Raw genomic sequence first — 15,969 nt, forward strand, 5'->3', positions numbered from 1 at the left:
GAGGCGGCCACCGTTAGGTCAGGGCTCAGGAGCGGTGGCTGCTGTGGGGGTAGGGGGCTGCCTTGGGGAGCTGGTGGATTGGCTCCCGTCTCCCCGATGGCCTGGTGTGGGAGTGGCCTCTCCTGCCTCAGATCACCAGACACACCTGTCCCATTTAGCCTGCTGGGGGAGGGGCGCCCTGGGAAGTGCCTTTAAAGTGTGGGGGAGGCGACGGCAGGGGTAGAGGACCTGCAGCGCGGAGCCTGTCAATTTGCTCTCCTCTTCCCCACGGCCAAACCTGGGGGCGTACTCTGCTGCCCAAGAAGCCGGATGCCCGTCTCCAGGTCAGCTTGCTCCTGGGAGGCGGGCGCGATGCTGTCGAGGGGCAGAGGCAGCTGCGACGGCCGGCTGCCCCGCCTAATGGGGCCACTTCTTCTCCTCTCCCCTGACCTGGCCTGGGGACGGCCTCTCCCGCCCAAGATTAGCCTGAAACCCCACACCCGGTCAGGTTGCTCCTGGGAGGTGGGCGCGGTGACATCAGGGGTTGGAGAGGAGGGGGTTCTGCCCCTGGCGGGCTGGAGGATAAGCTCCCATCTCTCTGGAGGCCTGACGTGGGGGTGGCCTCTGCTGCCCCTCATTCCCGGGTCACCCTTCTCCAGGACATATTGCCCCGGGGGTGCTGTAGGCTGCGGGGGCGGCGGGTTGTTGGCGGGGGTATGGAGCTTGCCGCTTGGGAGCTGGTGGTTTAGATCCCATTTCCCCCGCAGCTTGGCCTGGGGGCAGCCTCTGTTGCCCCAGGTCGCAAAGCACTGTTTCCCTGACAGCTTAACCACCGGAAGTGGGCAGGATGTGCTGAGGGGGCGGAGGCAGCCGCCAAGGCAGCGACGGAGGGGGCTGTCCCTGGCCAGCCGGTCAATTTGTTCCCACCTCAACATTTGCTGTCCCAGTTTCGCAGGACGCCCTTCTCCAGTTTATCCTTCTCCTGGGAGGTAGGCTCAGTGCATGCAGCCCAAGGTCTGGGCTCTCCCCTGGGGAGGGGCAGAACTCTCTTCTTCTTCTTTGTCTTTATTCTTCAGCAAAGTGGTTACTGGCCCCAATTCTTAATTCTGAGAAAGTGTAGCCTGTGTTACGGAGGAGCTGCTGGACAGTGAGGTTTCTGGGTGGGTTTTCACATCAGCTGATGCCCCAGGCAGGCAGGAAATCTATTGCTTAGAGCTTCTTAGTCTGGAGTTGGGGGATGGCCCCGCCATCCTCACCATGCTTTTTACAAATGTGTTACTCCCCTCTTTTTCCTAGGTGACATTTTAGGTTATTGGGTCCCAGATTGCTGGCACACTCATCCCTGTTCTCAAACATCTTTTAAACTTGGGTGAAGTGATAAGTTGGGGAAGAAGATGATTTACTGAAAGGTAAGAATAATTAAATTTGCATTAAAGCTACATTCTGTCAATCTTTCTCAAATGATTTTTCTCTGATTCTAAATCCATGACCTAGTGAATGTTGTACTCCTGTGTAAATCATTGATCTTCACATCACACTTGTTGAGTGGTCAACGAGATTTGTTATTTAGATTATTCCTGAAAGGAAAAGCTCAGGCTTTTGAGAATTCCTTGTCTGATGTCACCCAGGCAGTCACAGTAGAAGACAGAGCTGATATAAAAATCCCTCACCTGCCTGAACTGCAAAGCTTCTGGGATTACTGATCCCTGAAATGCAGGTGACTCTTGATGATAATCTGGGGGATGGTTTACATGATCAGATTCTTCCAGTCCTGTAAATGGGTTCCGTGGCCCCAGCCCCGGGAGAGCTGGTCATAAGGGCCATATCGTGAGGGGTGGGATGGGAAGGCAAGGTCTAAGAGCTGGCATCACTGAGATTCCACACTCGCTAAACACAGACCCCAGAGCCTAATTGTTGTCAGGTTCTGTTCTGGATTTGAGAGTGTGTTCAGACATCATTCTTGCCCTTCAGGGGTCACTGCCTGGGTGGAAGTAACCTTTACATAAATCTGGGGAGGATGACAATTAAGTAGATGGGCTGTTATGATTCTCAGTGTGCCCAGGCTCGCTCTTCCAGGCACTCGTGGGACAAACGAGAGTCATGTTATTCACTCATACACTGATTTATTACCCTTGAATTGATCATTTGTCCCACAGTAAGTGAAACAAGCGATGAGGAACCTGAGTTTTGTCCCCTTTCCTAGCACTGATTGTATCTGTCAGTCAGGCGCCCTGCGTATGCATTGTGAAATGGTGGTATTTCTTGCCCAATGGGACTGCACTGTCAGTTCTCAGAATCAGGGGAGACACGTGGGTAGGACAGCACACTGACACATATGGCACCCCCCCCACCCCATGAGACAGCATTGTCGATGCTCAGGTGACCCGATGTAGACCGCGGTGCTAAACCTGAGCATGTTTAGTGATCTTGGTGGCTATGAAAATACAGACTGCCGGTCCCTACTTCTGGAGACTCTGAGGGTGTGCACCCCAGAATTCTGCATTTTAAGAAGCACTTTAACTAATTCTGATGAAGATGATCTGAGTGTCCCACTGAGAAACACTGGTGTGCGATGCACCAGTATTGAGGATTCTCAGGGAGCGATGTCTTTTCAGGATGGTCCAAGGGCCCTCACGAGACTTTTGCCTTGGGTGTAATTGTATGTGTTCGAAAGTGATGTCTCTCACTTCCAGTGCTTGTCAGCATGCTCTGTGCAGGGATTTGCTCTCAGCAGATATCAAAAACTATAAGTCTTCAGGTCACCGAGCTAGAGTGTGAGCGATCTTTTATTTTGGTTTTCTTTATTGCAATGCGGAGTCTCCCGAGAAGAGATTCAGACTGAACAGCTTTGTGTCGGACTTTGGAAGACCGCTGGTGCCCAAGGGGTTCTCTGGCAGCACAATGACGAATCTAGGTCCCTCTTTCACTGCTACGTCAATGAAGTGGACCGCTTGGACAAGGCCAAAGCTGGTATCCCAACCATAGCCCTTGACAGTGATGTTCGGCTCCAGGAAGCCATCAGATGCAGCAGGTGGCCAGAGGAGGAGCCGAACGGGCTCATGAAATGTGACACCCCCAGCTTCATCAACACGGACCAGAACTCTTCCTTTGGGGAAGATGATCTCCTGATTTTGGAACCACCTATTGTTCTAGAAAATAAGCCAGTTGCCCAGACCTCACACAAAGACTTGAATTGGAAATGTGCTTTGTCAAGTATTTCTCTGAAGATGTGAAGTCTGTCTTTGTATGGCAGGAAGTCCCCTTTCACAAAATTGTATGTGTTTGTGTCTGAGAGAGAGAAATGGAGACAGACAGAAAGACGGAGACAGAAGAGAGCCCCCTCAGAAGAGAGCTAGTTAAGGTGAGTTTTTGTGCCTTAGTAAACATTTGGGGTTTTGGGGGGAACAAAGTATTTACACTGTCTCATTCTCCTCGTTGGAAACCTTGGCCCCGTCCTCAGTGTCAGCGGCCTTGAACGGGGGTTGCCATGGTGCTTTTCATCTGGCGCCGCCACTTCCACGCTCTGCCTTTAGCACGTTGCTTTGCCTCCCAGGGCTGCCACCCTTTAAACTGTAAGGTGAGGAGTCTGGAGTAGATGATCCATCCCAGCTCTGCTGTTTTGCAAATTTCTGATTTCGTATTCGGATGAGGCTGGGATACACCCAGAGCAGTATAAACCAGGCCCTACCTCCTGTCTCTTGCTGGGGCATCCCTCAGGTCTGTGCCTTCTACTCAAGCCTTTACTGAGCCCAGCTTTTGTCAGGAGCCCAAGTGCCTACCGGGATGGCAGGAGACCTGTCTCTCGTGGTCACGGTGGCAGACATTTCTATTGGTTGTGCTGAAACAGCTCTTCTGAGATCCTCCGGCCACCCTTGCTCCAACCTGAGGACAGACCTACCGTTCCTTTCCTAGGAGGAGGATCAACCCATGGTGCATTTTATGACAATCCTGTCCCCAGGAATGCACGGAAGGTTATCAGCTGAGTGAGGGGAAGTGCCTCTGTTTCTCTGTGTCCCTGTATCTCTGTCTGCTCACAGTGCCCTGCCACCGGCTACTGAACAAGAAAAGTGCTATTCACCATGCTGTGTGTTTTGCAGATGTGTAGGTGATGATCTTGTGGCTCATGTGTGGGCTTTGTGCTGGGATGGTGAAGGGCTTATAAATACCTCATCAACATGTATTCGAGATGGCCTGGTGCCACACAGACTTGATTCATGAAGGCATCAAGCCTGCACACTGGTTTGGAAACAACTTGGTTTTGATCAGTCACACTGCATGCATGACTCACTGCTGATCTCTGGGTGGTTTTTTCATTTTAGATTTATTCACCCAGTGTCTTGCTTAAGCTGAAAAATACATTTATTTCACTAGAATATTCTCAGATTCTTTGTTTTCACACATCCAGTTGTTTAATTCCTTTAAAAATCATTTTGTGTTTATAATGCCTCCTAATATCTATCATCTCTAGGTTCCCAGTGGCCTGAGCCATGCACCAGATTTGATGTAGGAGCTGTTCCACCAAAAGAAATCCCTTTGCCATAATATCTTTTGAGGAAAATATTATTCTTTAAGGCTCTAACAGTAAATCGTAGAACAAAGCATGGAACATTTATTGTAGTTAATACATGTTCATGCAAAAAGAAATGATATTTTCATTAAACAATGTTGATTTTAATAACTTTTACTAATGTGAATATTATTACTCATAATTTAAGTAACCAAATAAAACCACAGTTATTTATTATGAAGTTTGAAAACTATTTACACTGTCTCTCAATTAGAGGTAGCTTTATTAGAAGACTGAAGGGTATTTAAAAGATGGAAAAATACCCATGATGACACCATCATTTTTATTAACTAAATATCAAGAACTGTGCAGGGTTAAGATTTAACCCTCTGCAAGCTGTCAAGTTAGCATGAGGTAGTTTGTGGATGCTGCCAGAAGACAGGAGACTCCCCCAGGTTCAGAGACAAAGAACTTCTTGCCAGCACAGCAGGCAGCTTGGGGTTCATGTTCATGTTGGTTCCTGAGTTTCTTTCCTTTTGCTGTTGTAACAAAGGACCACAGACTCAGTGGCTTAAAGCAATACACATTCATCATCTCACTGTTCTATTGTGCAGAAGTGCAAAGTCATTGTCAGTGGGCTAAAACCAACGTGTGGCCAAGGCTACGTTCCACACCGAGGCTCTAGGGAGGGATTCGTCTTCCTACCTTTCCCAGCTTGCAGAGGTGTTCACACTCCTTGGCCCAGGGCCCTGTGTCACTGTGACCTCTGCTGCCACTTTACATCTCTGTCTCTGACTATATAGATATAAAGGAAGAGTCTTCTACATCTGGTATGGACCCTTTTTCCTAAATGGACATTGTATCTCTATTTATGTGCAGATTAAAACCCCTTCCCTCCAGGGTGTGGTGGCATCAGCTCACAAGATTACCACTCTGGGCTTTAAGTGTCCTCTTTGTATTGTCACCTGGGAACTTCTCTTTCCATAGTTAGCTCTGTGTTACATTTGTTGTTGTATTTTACCCGGCATTACTGAAAGTTTTACTTAAAAGGGATCCTAATTAGCTCTGTTTACCTGTTTCCAGAGCTGAAAGCTTCAGTTCTAGAGTATCTGTTTGATTTCTCTTAAAAATACATTCCAGTATATTTCTCTGGTGAAAGTCTTTACCCTGTTGTCTATTCTCCCATAATTTCCTTATTTTCTTGAATATATTAAAAGTATTTTATAGCCTTTATTGGTAACTCTGATGCCTACATCACCTGGGGGTTTGCATCCTTTGTCTAATGTTTCTTATTCTCATATTATCCGTTATATAGTCTTGACATGTTGCATGTCTTGAAATTCTTTATTACATGGCAGACATTGCAAATGAAAAATCCATATGTTATTTTCCGTGAGAGGTTTTCTACCTTCCTGTTAGGCAAACAGGGTGAGGGACTGATCATGTCGCTCCAATCAGGCGCTGAGGTGGATCAGGACTGAAGTGCCTTTTTTCTTAAAACAGCTTTGAGGTATACTTGGCAAAGTAATTTTCACACGTATAAAGTGTACAGCTAATACGTTTTGACATAAGTATATCCCCAAGAAACCATGACCACATTCAAGAGAGTGAACATACCCATCACCCACAAAGCTTCTCTCCTGCCATTTGTTGTCCCTCCCTCCCTCCCCATCTCTTCCCCTGGAAACCACTGATCTGCTTTCCATCACAACATATTGGTCTGCATTTTCAAGATCCTTGTATGAATGGATTAATGCAGTATCTATTCTATGTTGTCTGACTTCTTTCATTCAGTGTAATTATTTTGAGAGTCATCTGTGTTGCTGTATTAATAGCTTATTTTTCTTATAGCAGAGTATTGTTTAGTGCTGAGTTTTTACTGAAGAGTTTGTTGTGAGCAGTGTTTGGATAGACCATCATTTGTTTCTCCATTTACTTCTTGATGGATGCATGGGTTATTTACAACTTGAGCTATTATAAATAAAATTGCAGTGAATATTTGGTTACAAGTCTTTATATGGACATATGCTTTTCTTTTCTAAAGAACCAGATGAGGAATATCTGGGTTATATGGTAGATAGGTATTTACCTTTTTTAAAGAAACTGTTAAAGACTTTTCCAAAATGGTTGTACTATTGTAAATTCCTTGTGGTGTGTATCAGCTCTGGTTGCTCTACTTCCTTACCAGCACTTTGTAAGGTCGGTCTTTCTAATCGTATTCATTCTTGTATGTATGTGTACTAGTATCTCACTGTGGTTTTTAAAAGCATTTCTCTAATGACTAATGGCATCTTTAATCAGCATCTTTTCATATGCTTATTATCCATCTGGATATCTTTACTGAAGTGTGTTTTCTGGCCTCATTCATTCATTCAGGTGTTTGCATTATTATTGAGTTTTGAGACCTCTTTATTCTGGATCAGATACAAAGAGAGACCTTTATCAGATATATGATCTGCAAATAGCTTCTGTCTATGGCTTGTCTTTTCATTTGCTTCGCAGTGTTTAGAACAGCTTTGAAGAGTCTTCATTTTGATAAAGTTCACTCTATCAGTTTCTTTTTAAAATAGATTATACTTTTGGTGTCATAGCAAAGAAATATTTGCCAAACCCAAGGTCATAAAGCTTAAGCCTATGCTTTTTCTCCTAGCTGTTTTAGAGTTTTAGATTTCCTATTAAGATCTATGATCCATTGTGACTTAATTTTTGTATATATTGTGAGGTGTGGATCAAAGTTCATTTTTTTTTTTTTGCATATCACTATCTAATTCTTCCAGCACTACTTGTTGAAAAGATCCTTTCTCCACTGCATCCTTTTTGAGAATCAATTGTCTATATAAGTGTTGGTTTAGTTCTGAACATTCTATTCTGCTCCATTATTCTATTTTCCTGTTTTACACCAACACCATACTTTCTGATTACTGTAGTTTAAAAAAAAAAAAAAAAGGCTGAAAATCAGATAGTGCAAGTCTTCCAACTTTGTTTTTCTTGTTCAAAATTGTTTTGGATATTTGGGATCCTTTGAATTTTTATATGAATTTTAGAATCAGTTTTAAAATTCCTTACATCCTGTTATGCCAAATTTCCACCCATGTCTTTGGCCATCTCCAAAGCCACATTTTCTGAAGAAGTCTCTCTAGATCCCAGGTGAAAGGAATTTCTGTTTCATCTGTGCTCCAATCACATTTGATAATATTTGATTACATTTATTCATATTTGGCTGGATGTACTTGTGTGATCTTTCCTGCCATATAGTAAATCTCTCAAGATTTGGAATCTTGACTTGGTTCCCTCTGTCTGCTGAGAAAACTAATTCTATGCTTTGCAGGAGTGAGCCCTGCAGTAAGAGGTATCTGCAGCACACATCTAGCTCATTGCTTGCATATCGTCAAGGAATCCTGCAGATTTAGAATTGTTTATTGATTGTTGTCTCCAAGACGGCTCAGCCTTTTTTATTTCTATTGCTACTGCTGCAGTTTCAAAGGAAAATGGGCTAATTATTTTCCAAATATCAAAACATACTGTAATTGAGCTGTGACGCAAATTATGTGCTGCTGTTTCTTAACAACCTGCTTAGTGTTCACAGGTACCTTCACTCATGGAACTTTTGGGAGAATGTCATATCCTCAGAGATAGCAATGCTGTCTTTGGCAACCTGAGCGGTAGTATCTGAACTCACTCCTGCTGTTTTTCCAGTGCCCCCTCTAGCCCTCCTCCAGCCCTCCATGGGGGGGCCTGCAGTTCTTCCCTCGAAAACCCTGTTGCTTCTCAGGAAGAATTCCCTATGAAACATATTCATGTCCTTCTTGAGGGGACATTCAGTCCAGAGACCTGACAGCAGGGGAAAATGTTTAGACTGCTTTTGGTAAATTCTTCCATACTTGTTAGAAGTAAATCCAATGAGGAAACTGTGTTGGCATCTAACAAATCAGGATAAATGTCTGATGAGGAAGATCAGCTTCCCCATCCCACTCAGGCGTCATGTTGATGTGACGCTCACCTTGGCTAACATTTTCTCCTGTGAGCAACGTGAAGTTCAAGACGTTATGAATGGCTTTTTGTTTTTCTTCCTTAGTCTTTCCACATTCACTGTGTCTGGTGAGATTATATGAATCCTGCTTATTTTCAGCCCAGCACTAAGCTTTTTAAAAGGATCACGTGTTTAAAAGGCTAGTGGACAATTTGTTAGAAGATTGAAATCCTTAGACTTTGGTCCTAGAGTTGAATCTTGGTTACTGGTGAATGAGAATTCCCGTTAAAATTTTAAATTCAGTGATATAAAGTTTTAAAAATAGTTAAATATTAGTCAATTTCATTAAACACTATAGCAGTTATTTACTTTTAAGCCTGTCTCTGGGGCAATTTTGCAATGATTCCCACCCTTTATTGATTCCCTCTTTATCAGAATCCTTGAGAGGTCCCTGTCATCATTGTCAGTATCATCATCATCATCACCATCATCATGGAACTGATTCCTCTGGGAGATTCTAGGAAAATAAAGAGCTGGACGGGGTTATGTGCAGGTCAGTGTGTGCATATACAGTAAGAACAGTTGTCAGACATTAGATTCAAGATACCCATTCCATTTAGAGAAGAATGTGGTCATGAAATCCTGATGTGCTGAATGAAGTAAGTGATGGGAACAGGGTAGTCAATGGAAAGGAGGAGGAAGTGAGCGAAGCGGGGAGCATAGGTCCTTGGTTAGGTGATCAGCACATTGGTGAGAATGAGGGGAGTGTGATGGCAGAATCATGTCCCTCCCCGGCCACAGGGTAGCCACCTGTGACATGTTACTGTACATGGCAAAATGCATGACAGATATTTTAGGACAAAAATCTTAGAGGATTTCTGTCTTCTAAATTGTCTATCAGTTAGCATTTTAAACCCATGATACATTATTAAAGATTAGTGCAGGGGGACAAATAAAAAGGATTCATATAATCTCACCAGACATACTGAATGTAGAAAGGCTAAGGAAGAAAAACAAAAAGTCATTCATATGTGCCTTGAACCATAAAATGCTCATGAGAGGAAATGTTACACAAGGTGAGTGTCACAGCCACATTCATAATGCCTGAATGGGATGGGACAAGGGGATCCTGAGATGAGACAATAGGGTGAGTAGCCTGGATTGTCCAGGTGGGCCGAATGTAATCACAGGGGTCCTTGAAATGGAGGACATTTCCCAGCTGAGTTTAAAATCAGAGGGAGGTGTAGCCATAGAGCAATGTTCAGAAAGGCTGCTGACCATGAAAATGGAGGAAGTCGTGGGGCACAAGCTAAGGAAGGTGGGTGACCTCTGGAAACTTGAAAAAAACAACAACAACAAGGAAACATTCTCTTCTAGACCCTCTAGAAGGAAGGAACCCTGCTGCTACCTTGAATTTAGCCCAATGAGAACTGTGTTGGATCTCTGACCTCCACAGCCATAAGCTGATAAATCCGTGCTGGTTTAAGCTCTTAAGCTTATGGAAATTTCTTACATTGGTAAGAGGAAAATAACATAGTGAGCCGTAGTGTAACGGATTAAAGGTATAGGATGGGGTGTGGAGAGGATTCTGACATTTACAACTAAAAAACAACCAGGTGAAGTGGGAAGGTGTTTTAAGGAAGACCTACCTGGCAGGGCTGTTAAGCAGACTGGAGCGAGGGGATCATTGGAGTTAGAGGAATCAATTAAATCTCTACCAGAAAAATAAGGAATAAAATGTAACAGGGCTTCAGTGATAGTGGATGTAGGAATGGAAATGGGCAGAGAGACATAAATATTACTTTGAAATTAGCTACAGGTTTGATGACTGCATGTTGGGGAGACTTAGCCGATGTGTGGACTGAATGTTTGCATCCCCTCAAAATCCATATGTCGAAACCCCATCTCCCAGGGTGATGGTATTGGGAGGTGGGGCCTTTGGGAGGTGATTAGTAGGATAAAATGAGGTCATGAGAGTAGAGCCCTCATGAATGGGATTACAAGCCCCCAGAGTGCTTGCTTCTCTCTGCTCTCTGGGATATGAAGATATTGGGAAGACAGCCATCTTCGAGCTGGCAATCCTCTCAAGGATACATTGACCTTGAAAGTCTCAGCCTCCAAACCATAAGGAATATGCTGGTTGTTTAAGCCACCCGACCCACGGTAATTTGTTACAGCATCCCAGACTGACGAAGACAGTGGAGAATGCCTCTGAGTTTGGCACTGATTGCCTGGAGAATGCTGAAACCCAGGGAAGTGGGCAGCACAGACGTTTACTCATTTAATCCTGCCAACACAGTAGGAGATAGAGTCTACATATTCCTCGCTACTTAAAAGGTAAGGAAAAAGAGGCACAAATAATAACAACGACAACAGAAACAACAATAATTTGTCCAAGATTCACACAGAACCCCCTGGAGGCAGAGTGAGAATTTATACTCAGGCAGGCTGGCCCCAGAGCCCCTGCTCATAACTAATAAGTCAGATCACCTTGCTTATGTGGATCAGTTTTTTTCAACTGTGATATGAGGGTACTGTGTCCAGTAACTTATAATTTCAAAATACTTCACTGTAACGGAATCATTAGTCACAGGCCTTACAAACCACAGAAACCTACACATACAAAAATAACTCGTTAGGTCAAGATAACCAATAACGTTTTTAAATATTATACCTGCTGGGCCTTTGCAATAAAATGTCTTTTTATAATTCTGTCTGGCTACAGAATAACTTCATAATCCTGCATGTTGCTGGTGGCTCCCATGTTGGACAGCACGGGCCTAGAGATTTTAAATTACTTGCCCAGACTCGCCCAGGAAGCTCGTGGTGGGGTCCGAGCTATAGTCTGGGACTTTTCCTTCCTATCCAACAAGTCCCTCATGGAAGTTTAGAAGCTTCTCCTTTGGTGCCCAGCTGTCTATCCGTACTTATAACATCTTGTCAGGTGTTCCAGCCTGCCCCTGAACATCAGCCAGAACCCACTTCTGCTCTATTTTGTCCAGGTAATACCTTCTAGCAACTTCCATTGCCTTCTTGGCATCAGTTCTTACCTGGAAGGGTAGTGGCTAGAGGTGGAAATGTGTCCACATGACAGGTTTTTCATAAACATAGCAGGAGTGGTCAAGAGAATAAAACGTCAGGAAGATGAGTAGAAGCAGGTCATTTAATATACCAAATGGGTACTTTCAATGTCTGTGTTTCCGAGTCCAGGCTTGTTCTGCTCGTGCATTACAGGCCAATAAATCAGGAGACCAGGTTTTGGGGGCAAGAAATAGCGACTTTAATTTGGAAAGCCAGCTGAGAAATGGTAGAATAATGTCCTGGGGAACCATCACCCCAAGTCAGATTTCAGGCTCTTCTTATATTAAAAATGGGAAGTGGGAATGCTTGGTTGTTGCAAACTTGGTGTATGAATTCTTTGTTGTTAGAATCCTTTGTTCTTGCAGCTCTTCACCTGGGTCACATCCGTGTAAACCTCCAACAAACAAATGTTGTTTTCTATTCTGTAACTTGTTATCTTTATGTGAATAGAAAAGTGTTAATATCCTTCAAAGTCAGAGCCTTGAGATTAGGGTCTCCTGTATATTTCAGGCTCTAGGCAACATTGTTTTACAAAAGGTGCAGAACCAACAAGACTAAGCCTAGGAAACAGGGCACAGGGTTAAAGTCAAAGGAACAGATCTAATATGGAGTCAGATTTTTTCTTTCCTATTTCAGTAGTGCCATGGAGAAGGCAGTTTGGGCAGCTTTTTGTAGGGTCCTGGAGGCTTTCTCAGCCTCTGTGTGCCTCTGTTGAAAACCCTTCATAGCTATCTGGCCTGCTGGAAAACCACTCCGCCTGTTTTGCCCTGAAGATGTGTTCTGTTTATAACTGATCTCTACTTCTTGGAAAACAACTCAATAAAAACTCAGTTGGTTTTCCACCAGCCATGGGCAGGGGTGAGGAATAGCACTTTATTATTTTATGAAAAAAAATAAAAGAAGTCTTAAAACAGCACTGGGCACATAGGAGAGAGTCAATAAATGCTTCCTGGCTGAAATCAAAAGTGATGGCTCAGTGATTCCATGGCTGCTGTATTTGCTGAGCTTCCTACTCCTTTGCTCCATTACACATTTTTTTTAACTGAAAAAGAAATACATGCATGTGGTTAAAAAATTTCAAACAGAGCACAAAAATACACAAGTGAAAGAAGTTTTCCCTCATCCTCTCTTCTTTCAGCCCTCCCTGGAGATGCCACTGTTTACAATCCTTTGTGTGTTTTCCAGATATGCTATGCACATTCCGACCTATGTATGTAAATTCCTTTAAAGTTAAAGTATTACTTATTTTTAACTTAAAGGGATTTAAATCCTCAAGTGTCTTCTGCCCTGGTAATAGAAAAGAACAAATCTGACTCCATATTAGATCTGTTCCTTTGACTAAACCCTGTGCTCTGTTTCCTAGGCTTCATCTTGCTTGTAAAACAATGTTGCCTAGAGCCTAAAATATACAGGAGAGCCTATTTTGAATGCTCTGACCTTTAAGGATATTTAACACTTTTCCATTCATATAAAGATAACAAGTTACATAATAGAAAATAACGTTTGTTTTGTTGGAGGTTTACAGGGATCTGACCCAGGCAGATAGCTGCAAGAACAAAGGATTCTAACAACAAAGAATTACTACATCAAGAAGATTGCAAAAACCAAGCTCGTAGGAAAGGAGCCTGAATTCTGACTTGGGGAGATGGTTTTCCAGGACATTAGTTTGCCATCTAGGTCTACAGAAAGTTGCTATTTCATGCCCCAACACCTGGTCTCCCAACTTACTGGCCTGTCCTGCATTAAGGAGAATGAATTTGGACTCAGTAACACTCCTATCTTCCTAGCAAGCTGGGCACTGGAATTGAGGGCAGCTATCCCACACCCAGGGACATACTGTGTGCCCTTGATGGTTCCCCGAGGGTGGGGAGTGGTTTACCCCGGAAGGATGGGGACTATGCACCAAAACTCAGGCAGTATGCTCCTTTTGGAATCTGACCTTGTACCTCCCGCTCCCCGCCAGCACAACACCTGGGACAGTGGAGGTAAGGCAGAGATCTTGCCTGCCTGTGTCCCAGCGTGTAAAAGGGGAATATGTACTCTTTCCAAGGTAGTTCTGAGCGAAAACACCTGCGGGTGCTTGGTTCCCAGAGCAAAAGGAAACCCAGCTCCGCTTGGGGGCAATGGGTGTGATCCCCGTAGGGGTCCTGCAGAGGCCTTGGGTGGAGGGCTGGGCCAGGGAGGTAAAATATGAGCTGCGGGCCTTGAAGGGTTAGAGAAGTGTGCAGAGGCAGGACTGCTGCCTCCTTCAGGATGCCCCCAGAGTTAAAACTATTTCTCTCCATCTCTGCTACTCTCCTCCACCCTCCAGATCCCTGCCTTCTCTCTGCTCCTCCTGTCCATGTCTCTTCCTCCACTTTTCCCCTTCTCCCTTCCTCCTCCCATCTTCTCCGTCCCTCGCTTCCCCACCTTCTCTTGCAGAACCCAGAGAGGATCGCTGGCCCTCCTGCGCATGCGCAGTGTGTGCCAGCTGGACCGAGGGTTGGAAGCTGCAACTCCGAGCCGGGGATCGGCCCCAAAGGCTTCTCAGCTCTTTCGCCCGGTAGGACTTTGGCTCCTTCCCTGGCGCCCCGGCCACAGCTGTCCAGGGCCAAGTGTGCACTTGCCGCCTCTCGCCCCAGCCGGGCTCCCCTCAGTCCGCGGCTGGCGTCCCCTTCCCCTCTCCCGCCCGCGAGTCCTCTCCTCCCGGGCTGCCTCTCCTCGGCCGCCGGCCCGTCCCCGCCCCTGGGCGGGCTGTGTCCCGGGCGGGCGGGTCCTGCGGACCCGGACGGGGGCGGGCGGCTGGGGCTGGGGCTGGCCTCCGAGCGGGGCTACAGACCGCGTCACCCCCCCCTCTTTCCCTGCCCCGCGACCCCGGGGCTGCCCTCCTCTCCCTTTCCCGCTCCCTGGGGACCAGCTCAGTGGTGTGTGCGCTGCTCCCCGGGCTGAGAGCCTCCGGCTGTGAACCCCAGCTTCTCCTGGTGGAGTCGGGAAAATGGAGCGTCAGTGCTGAGCGAGCTTCCGTCTCCTCCCTCAGTGTTTCTGCCCCAGGTAAGTACCTTGAACACTTTCACGTGTTTTGATGGCGGTGCTTGATGATGTCACTGTTTTTATAGTGAGAGGGATTACAGTGTTGAAAGCAAGGCTTGGTTCAGTTAAAAATGAGCTGAAGGCATGAGGCTGTGACATCCTCCATCCTTCCCTCTCCCAGGGTGAAACGTGTGGCCGTCGATCTTAAAAACATAGTTACAGTCCCTAACTAGCCCAGCCCAGCTAGGGTGTGTTAACAGGAACAGCACCACCAGAGGCGTTGGAGACTCAGGGACTTTGCAGTCCTAAAGAGCTCCTGGCAAAATTTGGTTTGTTTTGGTTTTTTTGTTCTTCTTAAATTGTGGGGCAGACTAGTAGTATAGAGGGAAAAATAATTGTCAAGAAATATTTTTTCATTTAACATCTTTATTGTGATATTGTTCACACACCATGAAGTCCACCCACTTAAATGCTACAATTCAGCAGCTTTAGCATATTCACAGTGGTGCAACCATTAATATTCCAGAACGTTTTCATCACTTCAGAAAGACCAGTGGAAATGAATGACCTATCCACCCCTTCCCAGTGCTGGTTCTAAAGAAGTTTCTTGGTTGTTCCTGACCATAAATTATCTTGTTACCCATAAAAAATCTGGTAGGAAATCTAAACAGAATTGTATTGAATCTGTCTATCAAAGCAAGAAGAATTAATGTCTTTATGGCATAAATTTCTTCTACCCATGAATATATCTCGGACCCTATATTTTCATATTTCCAGAGCCTGGTCCATGGGAAGTCCTCTTTAATTGTTGGGTTTGTGAATGATGAGATTCTATACATCGTTAGTTGCAACTGTAGCCTTTCACAGAAGAGAAAAGTAAACTCACTGAAGCCAAGTGACTCTCTGATGGTCAGAAAGAGTGACAGCCAGTGCTGGAGTGATCCAGTGGACTTGGTGTTTGTAACCAGAATTCTCCAGCACCTACAGCTAAGGGGATCAGAGTATTCTTTTATTTTTTCTAAATGGCGTTGCTTTTATTTTTACTTATTTTTTAAAAATATTTTTTATTGAAGTGTAGTCAATTTAGAATGTTAGTTTCAGATGTACAGCAGAGATTCAGTTATAAACATATGCATATGTATCTACATATGTTTTAGATTGTTTTTAGTACAACTCATTACAAGAAATTGAATATAGTTCCCTGTGCTATATAGTAGGTCCTTGTCATTTATTTTATATTTATTAATGTGTATCTGTTAATCCCCCTTTTCCTGCCTGCTAACCACAGTTTGCTTTCTATGTCCATGAGTCTATTTCTAGCAGCACCGTATTTGCTAGTAATATATGCTGGTTGGCTGCTTTCAGTTTCAGTAATTCCACCTTATCTGTGGGCATTTTACTTCTGGTGGGCCTGTATGTGGTT

General features: G+C 44.7%; 1 protein-coding gene across 19 annotated transcripts in view; it reads left to right on the forward strand.

The window, feature by feature from the left end:
• The window catches only part of LOC135320580 (uncharacterized), a 79,034-nt gene that overhangs the window by 10,793 nt on the left and 52,272 nt on the right, over positions 1-15,969 (forward strand). For 11 of the 19 annotated variants that reach the window (XM_064483697.1, XM_064483705.1, XM_064483698.1 and 8 more), the window contains 3 exons: positions 804-968; positions 1,276-1,388; positions 2,797-3,179. In XM_064483697.1, coding sequence (XP_064339767.1) covers positions 804-968; positions 1,276-1,279 — 169 coding nt within the window. In that variant the 3' untranslated portion in view covers positions 1,280-1,388; positions 2,797-3,179. Of the gene's footprint in view, positions 1-18; positions 969-1,275; positions 1,389-2,796; positions 3,341-3,826; positions 4,353-4,447; positions 6,099-15,969 lie in introns of those variants that run through there. The other 8 variants (XM_064483707.1, XM_064483708.1, XM_064483700.1 and 5 more) reach the window with 7 other exon arrangements.

The sequence above is a fragment of the Camelus dromedarius genome, unplaced genomic scaffold, assembly GCF_036321535.1.
Source record: "Camelus dromedarius isolate mCamDro1 unplaced genomic scaffold, mCamDro1.pat HAP1_SCAFFOLD_197, whole genome shotgun sequence".
NCBI classification, from domain to species: domain Eukaryota; kingdom Metazoa; phylum Chordata; class Mammalia; order Artiodactyla; family Camelidae; genus Camelus; species Camelus dromedarius.